This window comes from Dermacentor variabilis, chromosome 7, assembly GCF_050947875.1.
Source record: "Dermacentor variabilis isolate Ectoservices chromosome 7, ASM5094787v1, whole genome shotgun sequence".
NCBI lineage: Eukaryota > Metazoa > Arthropoda > Arachnida > Ixodida > Ixodidae > Dermacentor > Dermacentor variabilis.
The window spans coordinates 144,588,261-144,615,849 of NC_134574.1; the positions used below are offsets into that span (position 1 = coordinate 144,588,261).

General features: G+C 45.0%; 1 protein-coding gene across 3 annotated transcripts in view; it reads right to left on the minus strand.

The window, feature by feature from the left end:
* Positions 1 to 27,589, minus strand: part of LOC142588061 (uncharacterized) — a 67,177-nt gene that overhangs the window by 11,323 nt on the left and 28,265 nt on the right. The window contains exons 1-9 of one of the 3 annotated variants that reach the window (XM_075699507.1): positions 24,408 to 24,536; positions 21,633 to 21,865; positions 15,054 to 15,239; positions 14,264 to 14,482; positions 12,825 to 12,973; positions 9,720 to 9,775; positions 3,754 to 3,801; positions 1,075 to 1,146; positions 193 to 283 (exon numbers count right to left, since the gene is read on the minus strand). In XM_075699507.1, coding sequence (XP_075555622.1) covers positions 193 to 283; positions 1,075 to 1,146; positions 3,754 to 3,801; positions 9,720 to 9,775; positions 12,825 to 12,973; positions 14,264 to 14,482; positions 15,054 to 15,239; positions 21,633 to 21,839 — 1,028 coding nt within the window. In that variant the 5' untranslated portion in view covers positions 21,840 to 21,865; positions 24,408 to 24,536. Of the gene's footprint in view, positions 1 to 192; positions 284 to 1,074; positions 1,147 to 3,753; positions 3,802 to 9,719; positions 9,776 to 12,824; positions 12,974 to 14,263; positions 14,483 to 15,053; positions 15,240 to 21,632; positions 21,866 to 24,407; positions 24,537 to 27,589 lie in introns of those variants that run through there. The other 2 variants (XM_075699506.1, XM_075699508.1) reach the window with 2 other exon arrangements.

Sequence of the window (27,589 nt, forward strand, 5' to 3'; positions counted from 1 at the left end):
CAGCTGAACCTCAATATAACAAATTATCGAACATAACGAAGCAAATAAATTGCCTTGCCACTATTAGAAATACTGTAGCACACCACACGCAAAATTTATCCAATTAATGAGGCTTTGAAAAAAGAGGCTCGCGTTACAGTCAAGACAATAGAGTTAAGCACCCTAGCTGCAAGGATGACACAGCAAACTCACCGTAGCCTGAGGTGCTTCTTGGTGAACATGACGGGGCTTGGAGGGGAGTCCCGGTAGCCATCATCTTCCTCTTCATCATCTTCCTCGTCACCTTCAAGGCCAAGTACACAACAACATCAGCAACAGGCTAGCTGGAGACCACACGAACACATATATCAATGAACTTGCTTGAGAATTCCTGCCAGTGTCGTCTGCCGACAGTAGGCCAGTTCTGGCAGCTAGCCTTAGTCATGGACTGTGGGACCCTCTTTCAAATTGATTAATGGAATGCCATTAATTTTAACAGCAATAAGCTTGCCTAATAGATGGTGCAGCGTCACGCGTTCATAATTTGTCACGTGTGGCATGCAACTATCAGCCACGCTGGATAACGAGTGTCGGTGTGCCTCACTGAAGCGCGATGCATCCTTTGCCAGATTGTTTAAACTGCTTCAGGCATCATTAACTTATTAACGTTTCCCAACAATGCACCTTTGGAATCATGTTTACTATGACGATAATGCTTGCAATACAAAACAGTTAACCGAGTTATGGTAATATCGGGTTAAAAATGATGCAAGTCACTCGTAGTATTTCGCAGCTGCTAACGAATGCTGGAAAAACATTTGGACAACTTCCACGCAGGTGCCTGAATCAATAGTATGGAGATTGCTTAGGATGTCTGGTTTTGGAGTGCCGCCAACAGATAGATATAAGTGGAAGCTGAGGGCCTAAAACACAAAACGGCCACTGCTATGAAAGAAGGGAGCCGAATCATTCAGTAGAGGATGGACAAAAAGAAACAAGCCAATGTCCACCACCTGAAGGAAGCAATTTATCTTGTGCCCACAAGATTACCATCAGCGTTCACGGTAACTTTGCCGAATGATGCAAGAAACTTACTCAGAGGAGGCAGGATACTGGGGACATTCTGCAGAGCCAACATCGCAGCAGCGGCAGCGTCGACATCCTGATCTGCAAAAAGTTTAGAGAAAGAAGGCCGTGCCTCAGAAAACAGCATCCTGTTTACAAGCCTTATAAGGTGCACTGCGGGCCAGGGGGTTCTGGCACAATCATGCACTCCAAACAGAAGCTTCCCACAATTTCTGATCTACTTATGGGATTTTGATCTCCCAAAGCAACACAAGGGCTAATAAGGGACCAAATAGTGGCAGGGTGGGGAAGGTTCAGATTAATTCCGACCACATGAGGTTCTTTATTGCGCACCTAAACCTAAGTACACAAGCGTTGGTGCATTTTACGCTTACTGAAATGTGGCTGTACTGAGCCACCAAGGGGGAGCATCTCCAATTTGGAAGCACACTGCTTCGCTCCACTTGTTGTTCCGACGAAAAAAAAGTGCCGACTGCACATTCAAGCCTTTCTTTCTCATGCAATTGTATCACAGGAGCAGTGTCTGTGAGCTAAATTTGCTCTCCCAAGGCAGCACGCTATCAATCACTCAATCAATCAATTTATCTGTGCGCAGATAGCCTTCCATTAGAAGTTCAAGGATCTGCACCTGCAGCTTGCAAAGCCATGAAACCACGGCAAAGTCATTAGACAAAATTGCTCAGCAGCATCAGTCACAGTTGGCAACTGTGAGGTAAGGCCTGCAAGCATTCACAACTGCCAACAGGTACATTCAGCACCCGCTGCTGGTGCAGTGTCAGAAATTTGCGTTTCAATTCTGTAGTGAACGCTGAAATACAGCTAAGCTTTTTTTTTATTCTTGAAATTGTAATATTTTCGCATCTGATTATCTAATGTTTAGTTGATGCTGTCTCCAATAGCTGGCTCTACATTATGATTTAGAGCACAGCTCTCAGGTGCCCGTTCCTGTGGCAAGCGTCGGCGTTGTGCTTCGGTGTAACCGAGTGAGTGCAGTGAAGGGTAAAAGCGAACGCGGGATGCAGCGGGGGATGAAAAAAGCGAGGAGGAAAGTGGAGAGGGGGTGCAGCGGAAGCATGAGGCAGGAAGCAGGGGAGGGTATGGTGAAACTGTGAGAAGAAAAGCATGCGTCGTCTGGGAGGTCTGTCACCAGCTGCTGCTGTGAATTGTGCTCACGCGCCACCTTTTGCCCTGGGTCTCACTATCTCCATATTGGTGAGGCAGTCCCACCGCACTTCAATCCGTTTGCAATGTGCCACACGAGACAGATTGTCAGCGCCAGCCAACATATTGTGGAATGAAAACAATGAATGATGTGTTCAAATTTCACATTAGGGAGTATCGGTGAATATTTTCCTTCTGCGGGATGCCAAACTAGCCATTGGCTAAGGATCCTGCTCTTTCTGTGTGTATACGTCTGTTGAAAAAGACCAAAGAGTGTAAGTACGCACACAGTTACAGAACTATACTGAAAGCAAGCGCAGCTGGGTTTTCTTGTATTTCAGAGTTCAGGTTTGCATGCATGCATGCATGTGTTGTACTTTGGTGTGATGGACCTCACCTATCAAACAGCAAATGCATGGTATGCAAGCGTCCCATATTTATACGAATCAATCTACAAAAGCACAGCCACAGTGTGCCATGTCATGGCTTGTCATGCAATGGAATCGGCCAAGAGACCGATATGACGAGTTTTGAGTTCCACCACTGCTGCAAAGCACGCCGGTGGTATTAGAAGTTCTAGGTGGGACAGAGGATAACCATGGTAAGAAGCGTGTGATGTACCCACTTAGACCTCAAGATCAAAAGGCAGCAGGGAAGTTAAAAAAAAGGATTCTATATACGAGTGGGGTTGAGGAGCTGGACACCCCCCAACTTCCCCTAAACTTCACTAGAAAATTCCACAATGGCATTATCTTCAGCATTCCCCCAAACACTGTCCTGAATCAAGCACAGCGGGAAAACCGCAAGGACTATTGTCGTCACGGCACCTACAGGGCCGCCACGCGTGCGCTCTGAATGCTGTGAAATCAACCACTTCGCTGCCATGCAATTGCACAAACAGCAAGACATGCAACACCGCACATCTGGTGCACTGTTACAACACTAAACGTCACTTGCAAAATAGAATTGCGTTATACGAAGTGATGCTGCCATGACACCACAAATGCAGTAAGGTGCTTTCCTTGAACCTATCACAGTGAGAAATAAATTTTGGCCCCATCAGCTTGGCAAGGTACGTGGCAAAAAAAAAAAGAAGCTGGCTTTTACCGAGCTACCGCATGAGAAAAGCCACGACTTTTATCCGATTTGTCATCAGTGTAATGTTTTCAATTGCAAACAGCTATCAAGACCATGCTCAAAGAATACCAACATCCCAGTATCGGAACACTACAGAGAAAGCTAAAGTGTCCCCAACTTCAGACTGATTCAAGATTTGCAACAATAACATACAGTTTGGTCTACTGTTAGAAGGAACACGCAGTTAGAATCCTGTTATTGAGTATCCCTGAGGTGTGGCATAAAGACCCAAGGACTAATTTTTACATTGAATTGATTGTCAGCCGCTACCTTCCAGTCAAGGTGAAAAAAAAAATGTTCCAGTTACATGGGCTTTATTAGTGGCTAAGTGTTCCCTTTAACAGAGGACTGTGTCGTACATGCAGCAATAACAATGCAGCCTGTGCTAACCTTTCGTTGAAGATGCAGCAAGCCTCTTCGACAGGAAGGGGAAGAGTGCTGAAATAACAAAATTAAATTTACTTTAAGAAAGAGGGCATTGCTTAAGCGCGGTAAACAAAATACTTGCTTGCATGATACACCTACAGGGTCATCCAATAGTAATAGAACAAGAAAAAAAAATTAAAAAAAAGATAGATGATTGGAAAAAGACACAGCAGAATGAATCGGTTTGAAAAAAAAAATATAATTGTGAGGTTTGACATACAGAGACCGCACAGTGGTTTATGAGGCACGCCATAGGGGGGGGGGGGGGATAAATTTTGAACACCTGTTGTTAATGTGCACCTGAAGTATGGCGCAGAAGCACAATGCTAAAAAGCATTACACACTCATCTGAATGCACAGAAACGCAGTTCTTTTTTTTTCTAGCAAAAAATTTTATTCCAAAGTAATTATAATTTGCCACTGAAAGATGGCGCTTCAGCTGTGTCAGTATAGAGTTACCGTGCAGGCTTCCTTTAAGGAACCAGAGTTGCGCCAAGGTGCACCACCTTGGGCTCCGAAGTTGTGCAGGAAAGCCACTCCCTGTACACGTAAGAACGCAAGCAGCTTGTTTTTTTTCCCCTGCCTTCTTTTCCTTCTTTATTATTTTGAGAGCACACGTCGACCACCCAACTCATGATTACAAGCCTGAAGGTTACGCTTGCGTGTGACGAACACGGACACCGGCACGTGATGGCAACATCTGTGAGCCTTTCCAATTTTATGCAAGGCTAATATAATGCTAAGCTTTCATAGATTAGCTATAACCTTTATTAGGCATGCATGTGATCACGGCTCGCTACAGCTGAAATATGTGAATGTGCGTACTAAAAAAAAAAGAAAAGAATAGCACTGTCATGTCTAACATTTGTGTGTATAAATTATGAAAGCAAATGCAATTCAGGTGAACGACACCAGGAACTGGATGCACTCGCACATTATTTGTATTAACCTGATCCCTCTAGCAACACTATGTTGCATCTAACTATTCCAGTATATCCTTGTCACATTTTACATATCACAGACAAATTTACCCTTTTTATGGGTCTCATATGTAGCAGACATACATGCTGACTAAGGCTGTATGCATTCCATATTTATTGTATGAGTAAAGTTCTTTTAGGTATGTTGAATTATGCAACTCGTGCAGTGCCATGTGTAGATCAAGAAAGGAAAAAGCACTTTCTTTTTAATCCCTGTCATACTGCAATAGGTGTCAGTGCATTGTGTGACAGTGATTCCAAAATGTAACTGTTAAAAAAACCTGCGAACACGTCTTTTGGCCAGCAGCATTGACTAAGACCAACAAGGATATAGCTGACTTCCATTAATTCGACCCTGATGGGACCGACGAAATAGACCGAATTAAACTAGATGCAGAAACACACTAAAACACACCACTGATTTATTTGGCAGTATTTACCTGATTCTAATATGACCCCGAATCAAACGCGCGTCCACTTTCTATGCTTACAAAGTAATAAACAAAATTACGAATCGCATTAAAGCTCCTAAACAAAGCCGAACTGTAATGCGCACCCAAAAAATTATTGCACAACGGTGGCCAGTTTCCTAAAGTAAGCTTTGCCACATGTTTTCATTTAAACCTAGCTTCGTCGCAGCACATGCGTTATGCGGCAAAGGATACAAATGCTGCGGAGGCAGTTTTGGTTTCGGTTTCGTGTTTGCATGCAGTGCAAGACGATTTCCGACCCAATTTTCTTTGAAAAAAAAAAAAAAAGAAAAGCCGCGTTAAAATCGGGTAAATTCCATAACCAAACATTGTGGTGTATGGTTATTGCTTGAAAATCTTCCCATGGTGGGCCGAAAATAGGCGTTTTCGATGAGAGTTGACATATGTTGACAGTATGCACAATGCATACATTGTCCCCTAAGCTCTACTGAGACACCACGCTGCTACTAAAGAGATCGCTATCAGGGTCACCATAGGATTCAGGCACATGCGTGCTGACTGGTCTTGTTCAAATTATACGAGGAAGGCCAACTTTAGGATCAAAATAACAAAAGTTTGGGCCCATAGAAATGCATTGGCACCGGCGGGGCCCTTTGGTCAGGATCGAAGTAACCGAAAAATTGGATTAATCGGAGTCGAAAATGGAAGTCTGCTGTAATCACAACGCCGCTGTGAATTGCACTTGGTCAACCGGTTAATGCAGAATGTTGACATCGCCTGCCAAGTGTTGGCTTCTCCACAGTGCAGTGGAGCCCATTTTGACCATGTGATCTCACTCGGCGAATAGTGCCGCTAGAATCACTGGAGGTGGTGCGAACAGTGCACGAAAAGCAGTAGTGCTGCTATTGCATAGGCTCCCTAGAGGGAGCCTATACAGTAACTCCACGTATGGATGGATGGATGTTATGAGCATCACCTTTGGAAGGGGGAGGTGGGTTGCGCCACCAAGCTCTTATTTTATTGCCTAATGTCCTACCTATATAAAAAAAGAAAACAGAAAGGAAAAAAAAAAACCAGGATGAATTCCTATAACCAAAGTTTCTGAACCCCTATTGTGAACTCGCTTTTTATACGTCTTCGTTTTTTTGCCGTTTCCCTACTTTACTTCCACCAATTTTCCAATCGCCTCTTACGAATCTCTATTGCGGACATGTTTACTTTCATGTTTACTTTCATATTGCGGACATGTTTACTCGCTGAACCCAAGGGCTCAATTGAAGGAGGCCAGTGGCGCCTAAATCGACTGCTGGGCAGATATCTACACATTCTCATAAAACATGCCCCATCGTTTCCCTAGCTTTACCGCAGCAAGCACATGCTTCTTCATTCCTAGATCTCATTTTATAAGTGCGTGTGCTAAGGCATCCTCATTTTGCTACGAAAAGTAATGAGCTTCCCTTTGAGTTATTATAAATTGTTTCTCTCTTGATTTCGTTTTTTCCTCTTAAGTAGTTACTCATGGCAGACTTCTTTTCCATTGTCGCCACCCAGCAGTTTGTACAGCGCTGTCTGTTGGTGGCAAATGTCACTATGGTATTAAAATTTATCGCTACTAAGACAAAATTCTATGTGTTTTAGCATATTTCTGTCAACAGGCAAAGACATCATGCTACTGTCTATAATTTTCGAAAGATAGTTTTTTTTTGGAATCCCATGCAATAAAAGGCTGTTGTGGCTGAAGGCTGCTGCAAATGAAATGTCAACCTGCTTTCGAATCATTCTGATAACTGTCGCAGGACAAATTTAATGACCATTCCGAGCAAATGACATTCGCCAAAGTGCCCCAGTTGCTGTTACACGCATGAATGTAATGACATTTGCTGAGAGAGCCACAAGCTGTTTATAGGGTTTCAGGGGACAAATCTGCGACTGCCTTGGAACAGACTGAAGCATGCAATATTGTTATGAGCCAGACAGACTCTTTGCAGCAAGGAAAACATGTGAGTTATTCCTTGTTGTCACATTCGAAGAGCTAAAGCCAGAACATACAGAAAAGTTGGCATATGCAAGAGATTTGCTAAATGAGTTGGCACTATGTAAAACACTAGACTTTCAAAAAAAAAAAAAAGACTGCTGCAATAGTAACTTTTTTTTTTTTTTGCCATTGTTGGAGTAATCGGTGATCGCAGGGAGAGGCCTTCATCCTACAGGAGACATAAATAGGCTGACAACGATAATGAAGACACTAGACTTAGATAACATCACCATCCTGTCAGCCCCAAAATGGTCCTGATGCTGCATTGTTGTCACTGCTGTACTACTAATGTTTAAGTTTGCGCATTTGCATTTTTGTCCCAACATGAAGACAGCAGTATGCATGGCAATATGCCATTTTTCTTTGCACGCAGTACACAAGATCGTGTGCCGTTTACTTCTAATCATCAATGCTGGCTACCAGTAATCTTCCAAAAGCTGCAAATTCATCTATCACACTTGTCCTTCCAGACGCTGCAGTAGATGCAGTTTACAGAACTGCGATAGCTGTTGTTTTCGTCGCAGAGTTAGGGATTCGTGAACCTTCCGCTTTAGCCACTTAAAAAAAGTTGCTAAGCTTCGGCAATTTCCTTGAAAAATTTGAGACACACTAGCACACAAACGTGAGAGCACACACCCAAGTGAGCACCACGAATTAAACCAAGTGGGAAGCGGAGCTACGGCAGCAGGTACAAACAAAATTTGTTGGGCAGTAGGGTGCGCACCCGTTACATCTTTTTTTTTGTTGGCTAGTGTATTAAATATCTGGGTCTTCTTATTCAAGTATGCACTTCAAGTGTAGACCTTCTGCAGATGCTTTTGAGATAACAGAACCAGTGGAACCAAGCATTGACAAAAATCAATGAAAAATCCATCAATGATTATGGCAATGCTCGTGGTGAACGTCACCTTGTGCTAAGCAACAATGACAAAGGCTTTTGCACAGCTCTTCTAGTTTTCCATAAACAGTATAGTGCATTTAGATTAAGGACAAAACATACATATAAAATGCCGTGTTTACGAACAGAAGAAAGCGTTACAGTCAAAGGGCAAAAGACCGAGAAGGAATTGTAGACTTGTGAATCAGTGCCACCATCAATGACGATGACCAGTTCATGACTGCCACTGACTGTTTGGTGACATTGCAGATGACCAATGCTCAGCCAGTTGAAAATGTTCGAAGGACAAATTTACACGTCAGGGTCTCGGGAAAGCAGAAATCTGGGCGTTACCAATACCCAGATACCCGCAAAAAACATTTAGGCTGGGCTTACGTTTCTGAAGTGCCGCACAAACATTTGTTGGGCCGGCGCATAAGCTGAGGGCACGGATACAGGTGCCAGCAACCACTAAACCAGCTCGAGATTTCTTTAGCAGCGTTCGGCATGAGCAGCTTGCATACACTTTGCTGCCCAAGAGCGTCACACTGCAATTTCTTTTCTGACATGTTAGTACCTTCATGGCGCTTCGCTTAAAGAATAGTATATTCTGGGGCTTCTATCTAAATACACGGGAATGAAGAAATTACTTTGTTTGGCATTCACTGCACAGAATTCAATGAGTGAGCCTTGCACTTAAAAGAAAAGGTCGAAATCCACCAAATGTAAGGAGGAGGTGTTTTTTTAAATTATGCTGAAGTTTTAACAAGACCAGAGGATCAAGCCCACAACCCTTAACTGCGCCAACAAAGATCGCCATCAAGATTCAGGAAACTGCCATTATAGAGACATACAAAGCAGACAAAGTTAACATATTATACACCGCTCTGAAATGTACTACTGCAGTTGAACCTTGCTATAACGAAGTCAGATTTGATGCGAAAATATGTCCATTATATCCAATATTAGTCATACGTATACATTAACTACACAGTGATATCAGCTAGATATGTTTCGTATTTACTTTGTTATATCTCATAGGTTGTTTAATCAGTGAGTGGGAGAACACAATGCCAAATTAAAGGGACACTAAACAGGAACGACCAGTTGAGCTGTTTGTACATTACGGTGCTGTGATAGCAAAATGCACTTAAGATTTTGACAGCGTCCACTCGTGGACTGGTTAATCATTCATCAGTAACGACGGACTATGCAATATACTAAAAGGATGAAAGACTCCACTAAACCAAGTTTTCAAGAAGTTCTGCCACCAAAAGTGCCCTGTGTGCTGAAAGCATACTTTAAATATGGATAATGTCACACTCGCATGTTAGTGCTCATGTACGGCATGAAATTCATAGATGAAAAAGCTTGCCCTTCATTTTTCTCTCTACTATTAATCAATAACTGTTTTTTAAATAAACGATAACAGGATAATGATGCAATAACTATACCAAACTTAATGGATTGGGAGCTGCTTTGAAGTGTCCTTTTCCCATCATGGATTTGAAAACTTACACTTTCGCCCAATTTCCCCGCCACATTACATTCACCATGTTCCCCACACACTATCCCTAACGAAAAATAGAAAGGTCTGTGATGCTTACTGGGTGATGGAACATTGTTCTGGGCTTGAGATGGGTCTGGAGACAAGGCTTTATCACTGCAAAGGTCATGACCACACACACAAAGAAAAGTCAATTACTAACGAAATTGGCATGTATAAATGAACAAGCAGCCTCACAAAAATTATCTGCTACAATTTTAAATATGTAGAACTGGTTTTGCTGGCAACATGTGGTAGCTTGAAGCAAATCAACAAAACTCGGCGCATGAAAAGGAACACCTCTTGAAATCCTGACCACGTGTTCCTTTTTTGTTGTGTTGCCATGAGCAAATGCTCTACTAGGTCATCTATTTTAAGGGAAACAAACTTTTTAAAAGATTGTTGTGGCAGACATCGCAGATTCCATCACATCCACTGAATAGGTGGACACTACTTGTAAAACAGACTGCAAAGTCATGTTAGCACTATAATGAACAAAAATATTTCTAATTACCTTCTAATTCATCCCTTTACAGCACACATACCAAATGTGGAATTGAAGACTAGTACAGTCAAACCTGTATATAATGAATTATTGTGTATAATGAAGAGCTGTAAAATCCCCTTGTAACTTAATGCATAAAATTTCTATTTTACAGTACTATAGTGAATTACCTATACATAAAACTCGTCATCCCCTTCAGATTCGATATATCCGGGTCTGACTGTAGTAACGCAGTAATATTAATACAGCAGAAGTCGTACGACGTGCTTAGCACCCATCTCGAGAAATAAATCCTCAAAATTTGTGGCAGGATGCACTGATGTTGCAGGTAATGCTCATCAATATTTATATTTTCCGGAGTGCTTATCAGTATTAATTGTAGAAAATGGAATGCTGATAAGTGTTGCCCTGAACACCAATGCATCCTGAAACAAATTTTGACGACGCATTTTTTGAGACGAGTTATCAAGCACAGGATTTCTGCTAAATGGAAGGTGCGCTTTAAAGGAATAAATTGCAATGTTTCTTACACAAATGGTTACAAGCACTGCATTAAGGACCTGTATGGCCGGCACATAAGTTGAGGGCACAGAATTGGGTGCCGACAACCGCTAAACCAGCTCGGGCTTTTATCGCAGCACCTGGCGCAAGTGACTGCCTAAGGCTCTGTCGCCCAAGAACCTCGTGCTGCTAAACAATTCATGTCCACACCTGGTTCCACAAAAACAGCTTTAGTTCAATAAAACGCCCTCGAAGAAGCACGAACATCTTGGGGGAACATGACAATTGGTAGGCACTCAAGGTAAAAGTAGGCGTGGGCTCTATCATTTACATGTTGCCAAAAGCCGTAAGTAATAATTTTAAGGATGCCGCATAAACTTGCATACTGTTAAACATCACGGACTATAAGAAAAACAAATCTAACAGACAAACAGCCACAGCCATTTGAAGCATAGAGATTGAAAATGTGACACGACAGCTCTAAAATGATAATTCACCAAAATGCAGTAACTGCAATTCGACTGAAAATGACATCATGGGCCTGTATTCCACAACTTCCCATTTCATTTTTTCATTCCTCATTGTTTGTCGTAGTGGCCACTGACAGCAGCGGTGCAGTACCGTCTCGGCCAACAACTTAGGGTGAAGAAAATGAAACACTGAAATGGACCTTTGGCAAAATTGGGCAGGAGCCATTCAAACATGGCCGCCAAGCTCAAGCGATAGCTTCCCAACACACATATTGAGGCATGCTGCTAGGGACACTTACTGGCTAGTTCTATTAGTTAATGCTATTATAAGGCAGGTGGGTGCTGTGATCTTGTACTGCCTATGGCATCGGCCAGCATAACAGACCACATAAAGACCCTTGCTATGTTTGCAGGTAACCTGCTGTGGCAATGAAAGGAAAGTTATGGAAGCAATGCGCTTCTGAAAAGGAGTCCTGCATTCTCATCAGCGTTACTACCAGCAAAGAAGCAGCTCCACATCGCCTCCGCAAAGTGCAATATTTCTTTTCGTATGTTTTTCTCAATTCTTGCCATGGACACCACGCAACTGTCTCGCTCGAGGCAGACACGTGAACTATTCCAGAGCAAGCGCGTGTAAACGACACTGTTGGGAAAGTGCTACCGCGTATACCCGTGAGAAAGGAGGTTACATTTCGCTAGCTTGAACATTACAGTTACGCGCAGCTAGTATGGCCGCAGAAAGGCGAAGAGAAGCGCAATAGAAAAAAGAGGCATGCACAGAAAGAAGGTCGAAATAAGCAAAACACAAGCGCCCGTTGCTAGGCGACACTGACTTGGCGGCGCATTTGCTTTTTGCGCCTTGTCCTCTGCTAGCCTTCTGTTTCGCCTGCCATGAAAGTTGCACGGAAATCTAAGAATCCCCAGATTTCGGAATACTGAATTGCAGTACTGAGCCGTTGTTAACATGACACATTCTGAATAATGATCATTATTCTGAAACGTTCGGCATACCGAAGTTCGTAGTACTGAAATATTTCTGCATTGAAACTATAAGCAGGGGATTTCAGGAAAAGTTTGTTAATCTGAAAACTTTGTTAATGTGATGTTCACGGTAACGAGGTTTCACTGCATGTGAATTTCACCTTGAGGTATGACTTCGCAGCAACGCAAATTTCACCCTGTGGCATGGCTTCACATTGATTATTCTATTAGTAATTTCTGGAGCTTCCAATTATATTTTATATTTCAGGCAATTCCCGTCGAGCCTCATCTGTCAGCTACTCTATATCACTTTATATCAGTGTGCACACGCAAGTTGTTTTTCTTCAGTTCCCCATTGAAACCTCGTCTTATAATCAAACAAATACTGTACTTGGCATTGCAAAGCATGCTCGGATGATCTGCCCCTGTAGCTTTTTTCATCACTGCCATGGAAAGTTGTCCATGAGTTCGAACATTATATCACGCACTGGTATCAGGATCAGCCTCATACACAACTGGACTTGTCTAACAACTGGACTGTCTATAAAATCAGTCCAGTTGACTTGGCCAGATCGTTCACGCAAAGGGGTGGGAGGAAAAAACAGTCATTGGGCATCGGAGGTTTGTTCCAGAATGTCTAGGGAGACAATGACGAAAAAAAAAGAAAAGCTAAGGCAACGATATTAGAGTCACTGTGGTCGGTGCCTACCCGTTGTCTTGAGAAGGCACTGAGTGAGGTGTCGAAGGGGCTGCCCAGTTGAGGTGAGTGTAGGGAAAGCAGGGCGTCTTGCGCATGGCCTGCAGCAGATTTGGCCGGAATTCTGGGTCGATGCACCACAGGGATCCCTTGCCGATGTTCTGCACACACACACGCACATGTGCATGTCTCAAAAAGAAGGCGATAAAGATGAACCTCTGCCACATACAGCTCGTTGAAAAACTAACTTGCATACACACAATGCATGCACGCAATGCTCGCAAGTAAATGACTGCTAATCAATTACACTTCTAGAAACTTTGCAGTTCATCAAACACGGTAGATCCTCATACACAGCTCACCAAAAGCTAACTTGCTTACTAAACTAATCAGTGTAGTCAGCTCTCTCTTATCGGCTTATCACCTTATCAGCTGAGCCTGGGAGAGAGCTGTCCTCTTGTAAAGGTCCACTAGCCTGCTCATTTCGGTTAGAACCAACTGACTGCAGCATTTCGACGAGCCAGGGTAGGGGAATAAGCTGCATGGGTAATGAGGCAGCTTCATACAAGATGTAAAACCACCGCTGAAATAGACATGTGAAAGTCAGCAAGCAGGCTTTTGCAGACAGCTAGCTTGTCCTGACCAATATGGCCGCATTCCCGCAAGCTGCGCTGTTAAAGCCAAGACAATAGTTTTGAAAGCTTCGACGGTGCATGGAATGGACGGCGGCAGGAATGATATCACAATCCCGCATGCTGACACTTCACTTGGGATTCTAGCCCAAGGTCTGCCACCTTAGTTACGTAAGGGAGACGTGTGGTGAAGAGCGCTTGCAGGTTTTGCACAAGATCTATTGCTGGAGAGATGTGACAAATTCTGCAAAAGGGGGCCTCCAGTGGCTAGGATGACCAGGAAACTAGCAAATGCAAACTAGTGGTGATGCCAGGCTCTAGAATGGCAACATCACATTCTTGCTTGGTGGCCAGATGCAAGGGAACCCTGAGGTCTTGAAATTTTCAGAGGTTCTCTGAAAGCCTTTGTGCTTGTGCTTCCTCCATCGGGGATTGCATTTAGAAGGAGAAATGTAGCCAGAGGACGAGTGTTGCTTGAAAAACAGCCTGGCACAGGAGCAGACTAGACTTTTGCAAATGGCTTTAGCTCGATATGTGGCACTGTCAAATACCTACAGTCCATCAAAGGACAGAGCTTTCCTCAATCACAGACGACAGAAGTCTCGCAAATGCATCAGGCAACCTACGCTATAAGTGCACCAGCTGTTTTGATGCCACTTATCGCATGTACTCTCAGAAACACTTATTTTCTAATCCCGCAGCGAGGTGCAAGGTTTTCAATTCTGGCGCTAGAGGTCGCTCAAAATTCTGCAAATGGTCCATTCCTGCCGTTTTTCTTTTTCCTGCATCCTGATGCTGCCATGCCCGCCACTGTCTCACCTGTCCTTTGTCCTTGTCGACCTTGCGGAAGCACTTGTTGAGGGAGAGGTTGTGCCGGACTGAGTTCTTCCAGCCCGTGGGGGCCCGCTGGAAGTAAGGGAAGTGGCCCAGGATCCAGGCATAGATGTCCTTCACGGGCAGAGCCTTGCCGGCCGACTCTTCGATCGCCATGAAAATGAGGCAACTGAAGGAGTACGGAGGCTTCGATGTCACATGCACCTGCATGCAGCCAGAAAGAGAAAACGACGAGCCATCAACCTCACCTGACCATAAACGCACAGCGAGGCCCACTATGAAAGCAAGACACCTAACTCGTAAAGCAGCGGAGGTAACTACAAGGTTTATTTAACTTTATTGGGAAGAACCCCATACAATGTGCTTAACTGGTCATTTACCGTTCATTGCATCTTACTTACAGCGCGTTACTCCCAATGCACATTACAAAATCTTATGTCACTCCAAGGCGGCGGCGTAAGTTGAAACTCTATTAGCAAAGTCAGCATTTCTGTCTGCAGTACGGTTGGTGAGAGCTCGACTTTGCTGTGACGGAGCCCAGCGTTTTCTCCTGCCAGATATTTTTTTCACTGTATCTTGTACGCATAAGGTAAAAGAAAAAATGAATGTCAATGGACCAAATGATTGATTGACGGATTGATAGACGATACAATTCATAGGTTAATTTTGATTGATATATAAGATACGTCGGTCGAGAGATTGTTGCAGTGCTGTCTATATATGACGGGGCAGGTCGTACGTGCGAGAATACCCCAAGTCCAAAGTGTTGCCAGACCTGAGGGTTGTAGGGCACTTGCCCTGGGGGCCCCCACTCCCGAGACTCGTCGTCTTCGCCCACTGACGTGGCTGACGTCGTGCTGCCTGAGCTCCGGCTACCTGTAGCCGCTGCCATCGTCCCGTTCCCCTGATGGTTGGCCGACGAGGACGGTGGCCCAGCTAACTTGCGAAGCAGGTTCGTGTCCTGATGGAGGACAGGGAAGAGAGAGAAACGGCCAATCCCAGTCACCATCTCTGCACAAATCTAAGTACACAGTGTCTGTGCGTTTCACCTGACACATATACAGACCTTTATAATTTGTGCCGGAAGAGGGCAAGGTTGGATTTATACACATCACTGCCTTAACAATGCAGAAAGCTGGGTGCTTTTGCGAACACACAGGAAGAGCTGCCTGTACTTAGAAAAGGTGCAGAACACTTCCCTATGTCTGTAAGCGTAGCTTTCACAGTTTTGGAGAGAATGGTAAATTGAAAAACAACACATGGTATGTATAAGGTGCAGGTATCTTTTTTTCGCAGATCGAGTGTCCATGTATTCGGATCTTTTCGTGATTGCGCATTATATCTGCCTGTGGAAGATGCGTATTTAATCCACGTTGACAATTTCTCTGGTCAACATGCGATTGATATGTTCACAGAATCTCAGCATATGTATAGTGTTGTCCAATACCGGTGAGTGGTTCCAAAATGCAACTGCCGAAAGGCTATTTTCACATGTTTACATCGCTTGCTACCACGAGCATGGGTCATTAAATGGCATGAATGAACTAACACAGGTAGTGCACAACCTTTAGTCAAATGACACAGCTGACCAGGGCTGGTTAGGCATCATGAGAGTTAAGGGTACAGAAAGAGGGAAGAATATGATGCGGTGCGGTTTAGGCACTATATAAGCCTATACAGGACTATATGCATCTTATGGTACAATTTTCACGAGTTGTGGGAGTGCGATGTTTTGCCGTCAATGCGCTTGCACAGTCGACAGCAGTTAGAAACGGACATCCCCTTGAGGGGAATAGGCTATGCAAGCTTAGCTTTAAAACACTTCAGCTGTAGAGCTCACGTCTGAAGTGCTCTGTGAGCACGTGTTGGGCCGGCGCATAAGTTGAGGGCACAGATTCAGGTGCCCGCAACCACTAAACCAGCTCGAGCTTATATAGCAGCGTTCCGAATGAGCAGCTTGCATAGGTTTTGCTGCTCCAGAACGTCACGCTGTGGGTTTATTTTTAAAAACAGATTAGCACTATCATGGCGCTTCCTTAAGTGGATGCTTTAACTGAGGAGGTCTTACTTTATCCATGTTATATAATCTATTCACTCGGCATCCACTGCACCGAGTTTGATGAGGTTTGTTGCAGTGAAAAGAAAAAGACTATCTGCAGGTAGGGAGTACATTTCTTTATATAGGGCACCGCATCAATAGCTTTTAAAAAATATTGTTGAAATTGCAATATATCGCTCCTTAACTCATTAATTTCGCAACCTTCAAGGTTAGCACCTGACAAAGGCACAGGAAAGCATCAAAGAAGCAGTGACAGGTCGGGCAGGACGTGTTGGCAACTGCCGCTTCCCCATTTACTAGCAAATTAGCAGGGACGAGCAAGCAAGCGTTAGCTTTCGCTGTACGCTACCTCCTGCATGCAGCAGAATAATATTTGAGCCGCATATTCATGACAGCATTGTGTACAGATCGCAAGCTCTTAAGAGATGTTCACACCGGCCAATGACAGAGGTCGTGCAACTGACTGCAACTGGAAACCAATTGAGTGGGCATGGGAACAACGCTACAATGCGGCTGACAAATATCTTCCGCTTCTGCCTGTTCCAGCTCGTGACAGCATCCAGCCCAAGCACCGCTGCGGCGCCTTATCGGTGCTGCAATGGCGCTTTGCCACACGTGCTGCGCACTGAAAACCCAGCGCCAAGTGACGCATCCTCCGCCGACCCAGGAGTTGCCACGCCAGCGCCAGATCCTGTGACTCTCCCTGGATGGTCTACTGCATCACCATCGACATCAACGCCCCCGCTCTACTTAAACTACTGGCACCGTCCGCAGCAGTTCAGTGGGCATGGGAACAACGCTACAATGCGGCTGACAAATATCTTCCGCTTCTGCCTGTTCCAGGTTTGTTACACATCTTCTAAACGCTCAGATAACGCGTTCCTTGTCGTGTTCCCATGCCCACAGCTGCTTTTGAACCATGTGCATGAGTGTTTCTGCGTGATAAAAATGTTGCTGTCCGGGGATGTCGAGCTGAATCCCGGGCCGAATTCTAATAAATCCGCGAAAGCTTCAGGTGATGACAGTTCAGTTTTAACGCTGCTTCATGATCTTCGGGACCGTTCCGCCAACATAGAACAAGGACAGGCTCGCATAATTGATTCCCTGCAAAGCCTTACAGCAAATCAGAAGGAACTGAGTAAAAACATTACAGAAATCTCCGCCCGCCTTAACGCTGTTGAAAATAAATTGCAGTTGCTCGACGCAGTTCGGGAGGACATGACCACAGTGAGCGAAAATGCTGAAAGAGCACTAGCTCAAAATGAGATATTAAAAATCCGTTTAAATGACCTTGAGGATAGGTCTCGCAGAAATAATATTGTGTTTTATAATGTTCCAGAGGGACCCAATGAAACATGGGCAGAATCCGAGGAAAAAATAAGAGGTATTGTTCAAAAGAACATGTCCTTAACCTTAGCCGAACTGGACATTGAACGCGCGCACAGGATCGGTAAGGCCGTAACGGGGAAACAGCGACCTATAATTGTGAAATTCACGCACTACAAAACTAAAGAACAGGTCATGGGCGCAAAAAACAAACTAAAAGAGTCCGATTTCTCGATTCATGAAGATTTTGCTCCGGACACCAGGCATGCACGGAAGAAGCTTGCTGAATTCGCGAAGCAAACTGAGCCCGGTGAACCGTTTAGTCTTCGTTTTAACAAGCTTATTCTGAAGAAAAAATGCTATACCTACTGCCCTATAACTGATAGCGTTCAAGAAAAAGTTGAAAAACGTGTTGTAACTAACTCTGGCCCTTTGTCTCCTAGATAGCTCAACGAACATGAGCACCGACCTGCGCAGGCACCACATAACGTCTCAGTTCTTTTTACTAATATACGCAGTGTCATTGGCAATCGTGATAGTATATCTTGCACGGCCGATACTACAGCAGCTGACATCATTGTACTAACGGAAACTTGGCTCAATGAAACTGTGCATAATAATGAAATATTTTCAACGGAAAAGTGTTACCGTATATTTCGCTGTGACCGTTCTTTTGGTCGCGGCGGTGGTGTATTAATCGCTGTGTCGGACAATCTAGAATGCTTTGAAGTTAGTGTTGATACTACACTGGAGTTCAAATGTGTACAGGTAACAATTAACCATAAAGCTCTAATATTTTGTGCATGCTACCGCGCACCATCTACGCCCGTCGGCTTTTCTAACGACCTTCATGATATTCTGAACATAATTCAAACAAAGTTTCCTGGTCGTCCTATTTTTATTTTTGGTGATTTCAACTTCCCGAACATTAACTGGTCTATCCCTGCAGTGGACGGTGACGGATCTTCCGAGTCGGCAAGTTTTTCAGCCCTCTGCTCCTTCTTCTCGCTAACACAAATGGTTACCCAGCCGACAAGGACGACAGCTACCAGTTCTAACGTATTAGACCTTTTGCTAACGAGCACCCCAGATTTTGTTTCTGAGGTCAAATACTTGCCAGGCTTAAGTGATCATTGTTTACTGCACATCACGTTGAATTTACCGTCGAATAAAACGCCAAATAAAACGAAAACCATTTACAATTATGCTAAAGCAAATTTTTCTTCAATTAATGATGGCCTCCGGTTTTTTCTCGACGATTTCGTCCTGGCATTTGCCGAACGATCTGTTAACGACAACTGGTGCATGTTTAAAGAAAAACTGCATGAATTAATCGAATTGCACGTCCCTCGTAAAATCATCACGACTAATCGTAGATCCCCATGGTTCACTCGTTCCTTAAAACGCCTCGGGAACAGAAAAAGGCGATTATATGTCAGGGCGAGGTCGTCCGGAAGATCGGAGCATTGGTCAGCTCTAAGAGCCGCAGTTGGCACTTATAAAAAATCGTTAAAAGATGCTAAACAACATTTCTTTAATGTCACACTGCCATCATTTCTTTTAACTGATACTAAAAAATTCTGGAACGTTGTTAATGGGTCAGATCAGCCATCAATCTCTCTCCTGGATTCTCAATCAAATCCCATCCCTAACAGTGATAGTGCTAATGTACTTAACGAGACTTTTGCTAATGCATTTTCTGTCCCTTTTAGCGCATCACCACCAGACTATACTCCCGCTATCATATTTCCTATGGATCCCATTCGTTTTGACTTTGAAGGCATTATAAGTATCATAGATCGTTTAAAGTTATCCTCTTCATGTGGTCCCGATAATATCAGCACTAAAATCCTGAAAAACACTAAAGTATATTCTTCCATCATACTATCGAAAATATTTGAGCAATCCCTTCAGACTTGTGACCTTCCAGACGACTGGAAATTGGCTAAGGTGGTTCCACTCCATAAATCAGGCGACAAGCACCTATCACTCAACTATCGGCCAGTATCACTAACCAGCATTCCTTGCAAGGTAATGGAACATGTCATCTTGTCATCCCTAGCAAACTTTCTTGAGTCATCATCCTTTTTTACTCATGCGCAGCATGGTTTTAGAAAACACTTTTCTTGTGAAACACAGCTAATAAATTTTACAAATGATATTAACTTCCTACTTGATCGTGGCAGTGAGGTTGACTGCATCTATTTAGACTTTTCCAAAGCATTCGACAAAGTCTCTCACAGCTTGCTTCTTCACAAACTAAGTAAACTTAACATCGACCAAAATGTACTACGATGGATTGAATGCTTTTTGTCTAACAGGTTCCAGTACGTGCACGCTAACGGCATTAACTCATCACCGGTATCTGTGACCTCAGGCGTCCCACAAGGTTCTGTTATCGGTCCCTTGCTCTTTCTGGTATATATTAATGACTTGCCTAACAACGTAACATCCACAGTGCGACTTTTTGCAGATGACTGTGTAGTTTACCGGGAAATAAAAAATACTAATGACACCGTACTACTCCAGGAAGACTTAGCTACTATATCTAACTGGTGTTCACAATGGAAGATGACACTTAACGATACTAAATGCAAAGTAATGCGTTTTTCGCGTCGCGTCAATCCGTGCCCCGCTCCCTACACTATTTGTTCTTCCCTGCTAACACCGGTAACATCTTACAAATACCTCGGTGTCATTATAACGTCAAACCTAGCTTGGAAGGCACATATCATTTCTATCATCGCGTCCGCTAACCGCATGCTTGGATATCTGAAACGGAATTTTTCCTTAGCCCCGACACCTGTTAAACTTCTTCTATACAAATAGCTTGTCCGCTCCAAATTAGAATATGCTAACTCAGTATGGGACCCTTTCACTAACTCTCTTATCGACGCCCTCGAAGCTGTACAGAACAGAGCAGCCCGTTTCATCCTTCGTAACTATGATCGTTTGTCCAGCGTCACAGAAATGAAAAACACATTGTCACTAACCCCTCTCGCAACGCGCAGAAAGATATCACGCCTGTGTCTGTTTTTTAAAATTTACCACATAAATTGCTCCCTTAAAGATACATTACTCACGCCGCCAACATATGTTTCATCCCGCTTAGATCATCCATGCAAAGTTGGTGTTTCACAGTGCCGTACAACATCCTGCAGGAATTCTTTCATTCCAAAAACATCGTTGGACTGGAACCAGCTACCATGGGATATTGCACTTTCGAAAGATTTTGATGAATTTAAGAAGAAATTATCAACACATTATTGCTTGCCATAGCTTTGATTCCATTTCCATTTTTCTCGTTATCATGCGCATCCTTCTGTATTTTCCCCCCAGATTTGCTGTGTTCATGTTTGTGCTAATGGTGGCGTTTTGCAATTTTCAACTTTTTTGTGCGTGATTTAGCGTTTCTTGGAAATTGTACAATTTTGAACTCGCTTCATGTTCCGGGTTGTGAATTATGTATTTGTTCCAGTATATATATGTTTTATATATATGCGTTGTCTCCTTTTGTACAAATTTATTGCAATGTGTGTACCACTCCCCTCAATAATGCCGTGGGCCATGAGGGTATCTGAAATAAATAAATAAATAAATTCACGGCAACTGATGCGGGCAAGCGCGACCTGCCTGGTGCCACACCGAAATGTCTCGCAATTGAATTTTACATGGTGCTCGCACCGCCACCACCATGTAAAACAAGTGTCAGCATATAAAGGCGTCCTACTCCTGTGCCACTGACTGGTTCAGTAGGTCTGCGGTTGCAGTTGCAGAAGTGATAAATTGAGCAACGGACCCAAAATGGCTGCGTTTTGATTAAAGTGAACATTTGCGAACAACTTGTTCGCGCCACCTCGGCGAATTGCTGGTGCGAGTAAGCCCTTACACTGTGTTCAAAAAGTGCTGTAGTGACCCTTTAAAGTGAAGCTGCCAAGTACATCAGAAGACAGGATCCTGCACACTCACCTGCAGCCAGGTGAGGCTGGTGAGCTCATCGTCATGGCCGCCCCCACCTCCTCCACCCTTGGCACTGCCGTCTGGAAGCAGAGGTGCTGGTCCACGAGGGGTCAGGGCCCCCGGAGGGGTGGCGCCCCCTCCAGGCACCCCCTCACGGTGCTGGCACGGAGCCACCTGTGCTGCGTCCTCCCGCATCGGGGGCTCCTCTACCGCCATGCCCCCCAGCGCCCACGGGACGCCACCTGCACAAGTTCATTATTACTTAAGGTGTGTACATCAATGGGCACACACGTTTTATGGCAATAATAGCTGGTCCTAAAGCTAAACTCTCAGGAAGACTGACCTTCTATTATTAGCGCATACAGCAAAGCATTAGTGCAACACGCACGCTTTTCACAATCAATTCCTCTCACAAGCAGTATCTTAGGAAGCTGAAAAACTTGAAGCTTGATCATTTGACATGGCTTTATGGACACAGTGGCACATCTTCAGGTACATGGACAAGCTAACCGTCTCTCAAGTTTGTTCGGCTAAAAACTACTTTGTTTACCTAAACACGTGCATGAAAGTGACCGCACGACTGCTGTGTTGGTACTCCATCCCAGATAGCAGCGCAATCTTGAACCATTAGAAGTGTACTCAATGGCCATTTTTTAATGTTGGTGCACTGGTCTCACACAAAGCTGCATCCACATCTCAAAGTAATCATTTTGTGGACAGCAGCAATCTTCTGACATTTTTTTGAAAACATCAACGTTAAGGACCTTCCGGGTAAGGAGGCACTCTGAAAGGCAGCGTGCCAGTAGTCTAGTGAAGTCCACCACCCTAAGGACCCTATGCTCGGTGCAGTGGCAAGCTAAAGTCCAATTCAAAGAGTACTATTGTATAGATGTGCCAGTGAATTATGTTCATTGATTTCTGTGATGTCGGGATGGAAGCAAACTTCTTTCAATATTGGAGTCTATCAGAAACTGTTTTGGAGCATGATGGCACAGAGCGCAGCCGCAGAGTGGTTTAGTGGGTGTAGCTTGTACTGAATTCTTAGGCTGTCTCCAAGTGCAGGCGATTCTGACAAAATAGAACACCCTGCCATCCTGACTAGTATTTCTATGGCAGCTTGTGGTGTGCCATTACATCAAGAAATGCATCACGACGACAATGAGATGACGTCATTGTTATATGACATCGTAAGCACCTGCCTAGAGCCTTTCCCCCTCATCAGTGCTAAAGGTGCAAAAAAAAATTTTTTTTTAAAGGTCGGAAAGTTAACATTAACGTCCACTGGAATAGGCAATGGATCTCAAAAGGTAATAGATGAGGAATGCCGCCATCTAGGTTTGTCCAGCGATGTCTTCGAGTAGCTTCCGACCACTTTCATCGCAGCTAGCAGAGATGATTCTAAAACCTAAAGTAATTATAATGTTCTCTGCATTGGTTTCGATAGAATATTTGCTACATGCGTGCACTTTGCTGTGTTTTACTCTGTTCTCCCTTTTTGTTCTTTTTGTACATCTTGATAGAGCTGCCTCCATACAACTGATGCATACTGTTGCTCTCGTGCTCCTACAATGCACATTATTAACGCATTGTTTAGGTGTAACTTGTACTATAAACTGTACACAGTACAGCTTGATAATATTACAAGTTGCACTATGAAGGACAGGCTAATTATGGTGGAGATGACATGTTTCCGAATTAACTTATTCTGTAGAAATTCTAGACCACGATCCTGACTTCATGCTACAAACGTAGTGCAAATGGATTTTTTAAACGGTGTGTGCTGGGCAAGCTTGCACCGACTTTCGTATTGGTTATTGTGCAAAATTTGGATACACAGAAGACGATCGACAGGCTCAGGTAATATTACCGCAGAACTGAAATGAAACCGCTAAGCTTGAAACACAGTTTTCAAAACTGTCAGCTAACTAATCAGACAACTCTCGATGAAATGAGAGCGCCTATTTCACCACGCGCCCACAAACATAGGCCACTACCACTCACACCGGCTACATCTGACAATCGTAGATCACCAACACCAAACGCAGCAAACATTTCAAATCATAGCCCCGCGACAAGGGGGCAAAAAAAAAAAGAAAAAAAAACATGCAGAGTAGAAGGCGGACACGAAGACGACAGGGGGGTGAACGACAACATACAACCACCTCCTAACAAGCCAGGAACAGTAAACATAAAGTGAAAGGAAAGGAAACCGCCACACAAAAAAACGTGATACACGTTACCGAAAGTCAGAGCGGCCCAGGATACATCGCTAGGATACCGGGGCCCCGGGGCTTTGGAAACAAACCATTACTTAGGCAACCCAACAACAGAAACCGTCGCTCCGTAGATCCGGATGTAGTTCAACTCGCCGGCACGGGAACAGGACGCGCTTTGCTCGCTAGCTTGACAGTTTCGGAAACGCGAAATCGGGCGCTCTCTCACCGCTCGTCAATCAACGAGAGATCGCAGCACAAGGCGTCAGCGGCGCGCTGCAATCGGCGTGGAGCACGGAGAAAGAAAGAAAGAGAGAAACACGCGAAGCCCATCCCCATGCGCGCGAGTTTAACGTGTTTTTCAACAACGGCCATGAGGTAACTGCGCGCTGCCCCTAGCAACGGAGCCCAGCGTCGCTAGGGGAAGACACCCCCCCCCCCACCCCCCGTAAGTAAAAATAAAAAAAATCTAGTGCGATCGGGGCAGGCAAGCAACCGCGACTGCCGAGCGCACTTGAAGCCCCGCAACCGACCACGGTCCTCGATTCGACGACGACGTTCGCCTACCTACCTATGCGCCAGCCGAGGTGGACGAAGATCCTCGAGGAAGCCACGGCGACCGCAAATAAAGAGACACAACCGAGCCTGCCAAAGATTCCGCGTTTCCCCGAGTAGGAAAACACACGCACACGACCGAGCCACACCACACCACACCAAACTACGGCAAGCAGACGAACGCTTGCGCCTCCCCGCCGTGGAGCCGAGCGTCCTTGCGTGAAGGCAGCTCAGAGGGGAGGAAGGGGAGGAGGGGTTAGTGAAGAAAAAAAAATTGCGACGAGGGCGCCCCCGCGCGCGCCTTCCGCAGAAGCTCGCGCCGCGCGAGAACCCGCGTGCGCGCCCGGCCCCGTTGTCATGGGAACGCGTCCAGCACGCGCGCGCACTAGAGAGATCGGAGCAACGGCAGCCCCGAAGCACGTGCTCCGTCGTCTCTCGCCCTCCTCTTCTGCTGCGGCAGACGGCAGGCCGGCCCAGCCATGGCCCAGCGAGCCAAATGTCGGTCGTAATAGGCGCGGGCTCCTTTCAAGTGTACTCTATGTACTAGAACATGATAGTTAGCTGAGAATATGAAAAATCAGGAATGGAGTTAGGCAGCCGTGCAAAATAATGTGTGCAGAACAGATGGATAACCGGTGGTCTGGGGACCAGTCACAGTATGGGTAAGCAGTTGAGTACGGCAGACTGCGTAGGCGGTGCGACTAAATCTAAGGGATTTGCAGGTATGAGAACGGAGTCAGCTGACGCAAGACAGGGGTAGTAAGATCGCTAGTGGAGGCCTTGGGTCTTGCAGAGGACGTAAAAATAGGCTGATAATGTATTACGGCAGTAGAGGCCACAGTGGTACCGGTCCTCACACTAGTAGGTCTCTCTTGCATCCTGCTGTCAAAGCAACCATGGTAAGCATAACTCGTCCGTTCACATGACTGTTATAACGGAAACAATAGTGTCGAGTAAAAATTTGTCGTAGCGATGAACATTGATAAAGATCAGTGAAAATTTATGCAGATCCAACGCACACGCTGCAATCTATGTGAAATGAAGTTACGTAAAGCGGTTAATTAGAGCATCATGAAAGCGTGACACGTACCACTGTGTTTGTCATCCTACGGATGTAATCTCACGCAACGTTCGTGCACTAAACAGTTCACGAGCTATGCCAAAATTGCACACAACAGTTCCGTTGTTTTCAAAAAAAAAAAAAGACATAGAAAAACGGTATAGACGGCGCTTCGAACGTTGTTGCAACCGGATCAGAAGAAAGTCTGGGCAGCGCCCCCCCCCCCCCCCCCCGGCTTCGTTGACTCGCCGCGGAATCGACGAAACGTGACTTTTTTTGCAACGAGCGCCGTGATAACGGAGAAAAAGCTCCGCCAACCCCTCTGTTGGTCGGCGAAAACTTGCTAGCGCCGAAGACGCAAGCATTTAGGCAGAATCATGGAGGCGACCAGATAGCGGAAACCGAAAGAAACAACATCTTCTCGTGTGCTCGCGACAACAAGCAAGGCTACAAAAACGTGTTCTTACCTAATATAATATATACGCCTTCGGTAGTGTGGCTGTCGAGAAGGCAGCCCTAGACTTCCGTGATGAAACCACAGAGCGATAAAACCATAAACGGAGGAGCGCCTCCCTGCTGCACTATAGCGATTTCGACATGTTTGTCCGACGCGGAGAAAAACAAACAAACATGAAGGATAAAGTTCTCAGATAACAGGATGAGTCTAGCTTACACGATTACGCGCATTTGAGATGAGCACACGAAGAAATCAAACCGTGCGGCTTCAGAGCACACCGCTAAAGCGAGACATTCTTTCGTTCCGGTTTGGCTCCTGTTTCACGCCGCAGCGAAAAAAAAAAAAAAAACCACAAGGCTTCAAACCAATTTGTATCGGTTTACGTTCGTTCGCATAACTACACGAATGGTTGCAGAAAGACAGCGCAGAATTATTTTGTGCGAAAACTCGAGGGTGCTTCAGCGCTGCATGTTGAAAGATTGAAAGAAAAAAAAAAGAAAAAAAAGGGCACGCCTGCTGTTTTTCATGTCCGCGAGTTTAGTTACAAGAAATCACTTTATGCAAGCGCAGCTCAGAAGCAATAGGCCATCCGCATAGCACCAACAGTAGCTCGAGAAAACAAGTTAGGGACCGCGCTAAGAGCGACGGAACGAAATATGTGTGTCGTAACGTTTAAGTTACAGGAAGAGAGCGGTGTGGAACAGAGAGCAAACAAAAATAGCCGCTATTCTAATCGAGATTAAGAGAAAGAGACGGAGCCGGGAAGGCCATGTAATGCGTAGGGTAGAGAACCGGTGGCCCATCGGAGTTACAGACTGGGCGCCAAGGGAAGCGCAGTCGAGGACGGCAGAAAACTAGGTGGGGCGATAAAATTAGGAAGTTTGCGGGCGCAAGAAATTGGATGTAGCAGGGACAGGCCTTCGTCCTGTAGTGGGCATACAAACAGGCTGATGACGATGATGATCGTGATGATGATAGCACCTACTTCACTTTGCATGCCAGTGGGATCAAATGCGACCGCCTAGCTAGAAAGTGTTTGTTCAGTCAAGCGTCTAGGTAGGTTCCTCACTACCGGATGAGTACTCTTTGACGGTGACCAATGACCAATGACACCAATGACGGTGACACATCACAAACATGCTGCCTCCCGCCTAACGGCACTAACGGTGCTACCACTTCTAAAGTGACAGCAAGCTCGCGTGCATTTATATATGAGGTTTCACGACTGAGAGCGACCTTGCGCCGCGGCAATTGGCTTAAAAGCTCCAGAGAATGTCGCAGCCGGGAATCGGACCCACTACCCCACGCATTCGGCAGGTGGACATCGAGATACTGCGGCGGGAAGGGCGAGTGTGACAGAGAAAGAAGAAAAAAAACAACGCTGATCCAACGGACAAACTGGAACCTGGAGTCAATCAAAGATATCGCAAATCGGCATCAGCTCGAGACGGCCCGCCGGGGCGAGCGCGTCAAAGCCCCTCGCGACTATTTACCAAGAATGAACCAATAATAATAACACAGGTACCACGAGCACTATGGCGCTGTGTCCATGTACACGTCACAAACAAACACACACACACACACACACACACACACACACACACACACACACACACACACACACACACACACACACACACACACACACACACACACACACACACACACACACACACACACC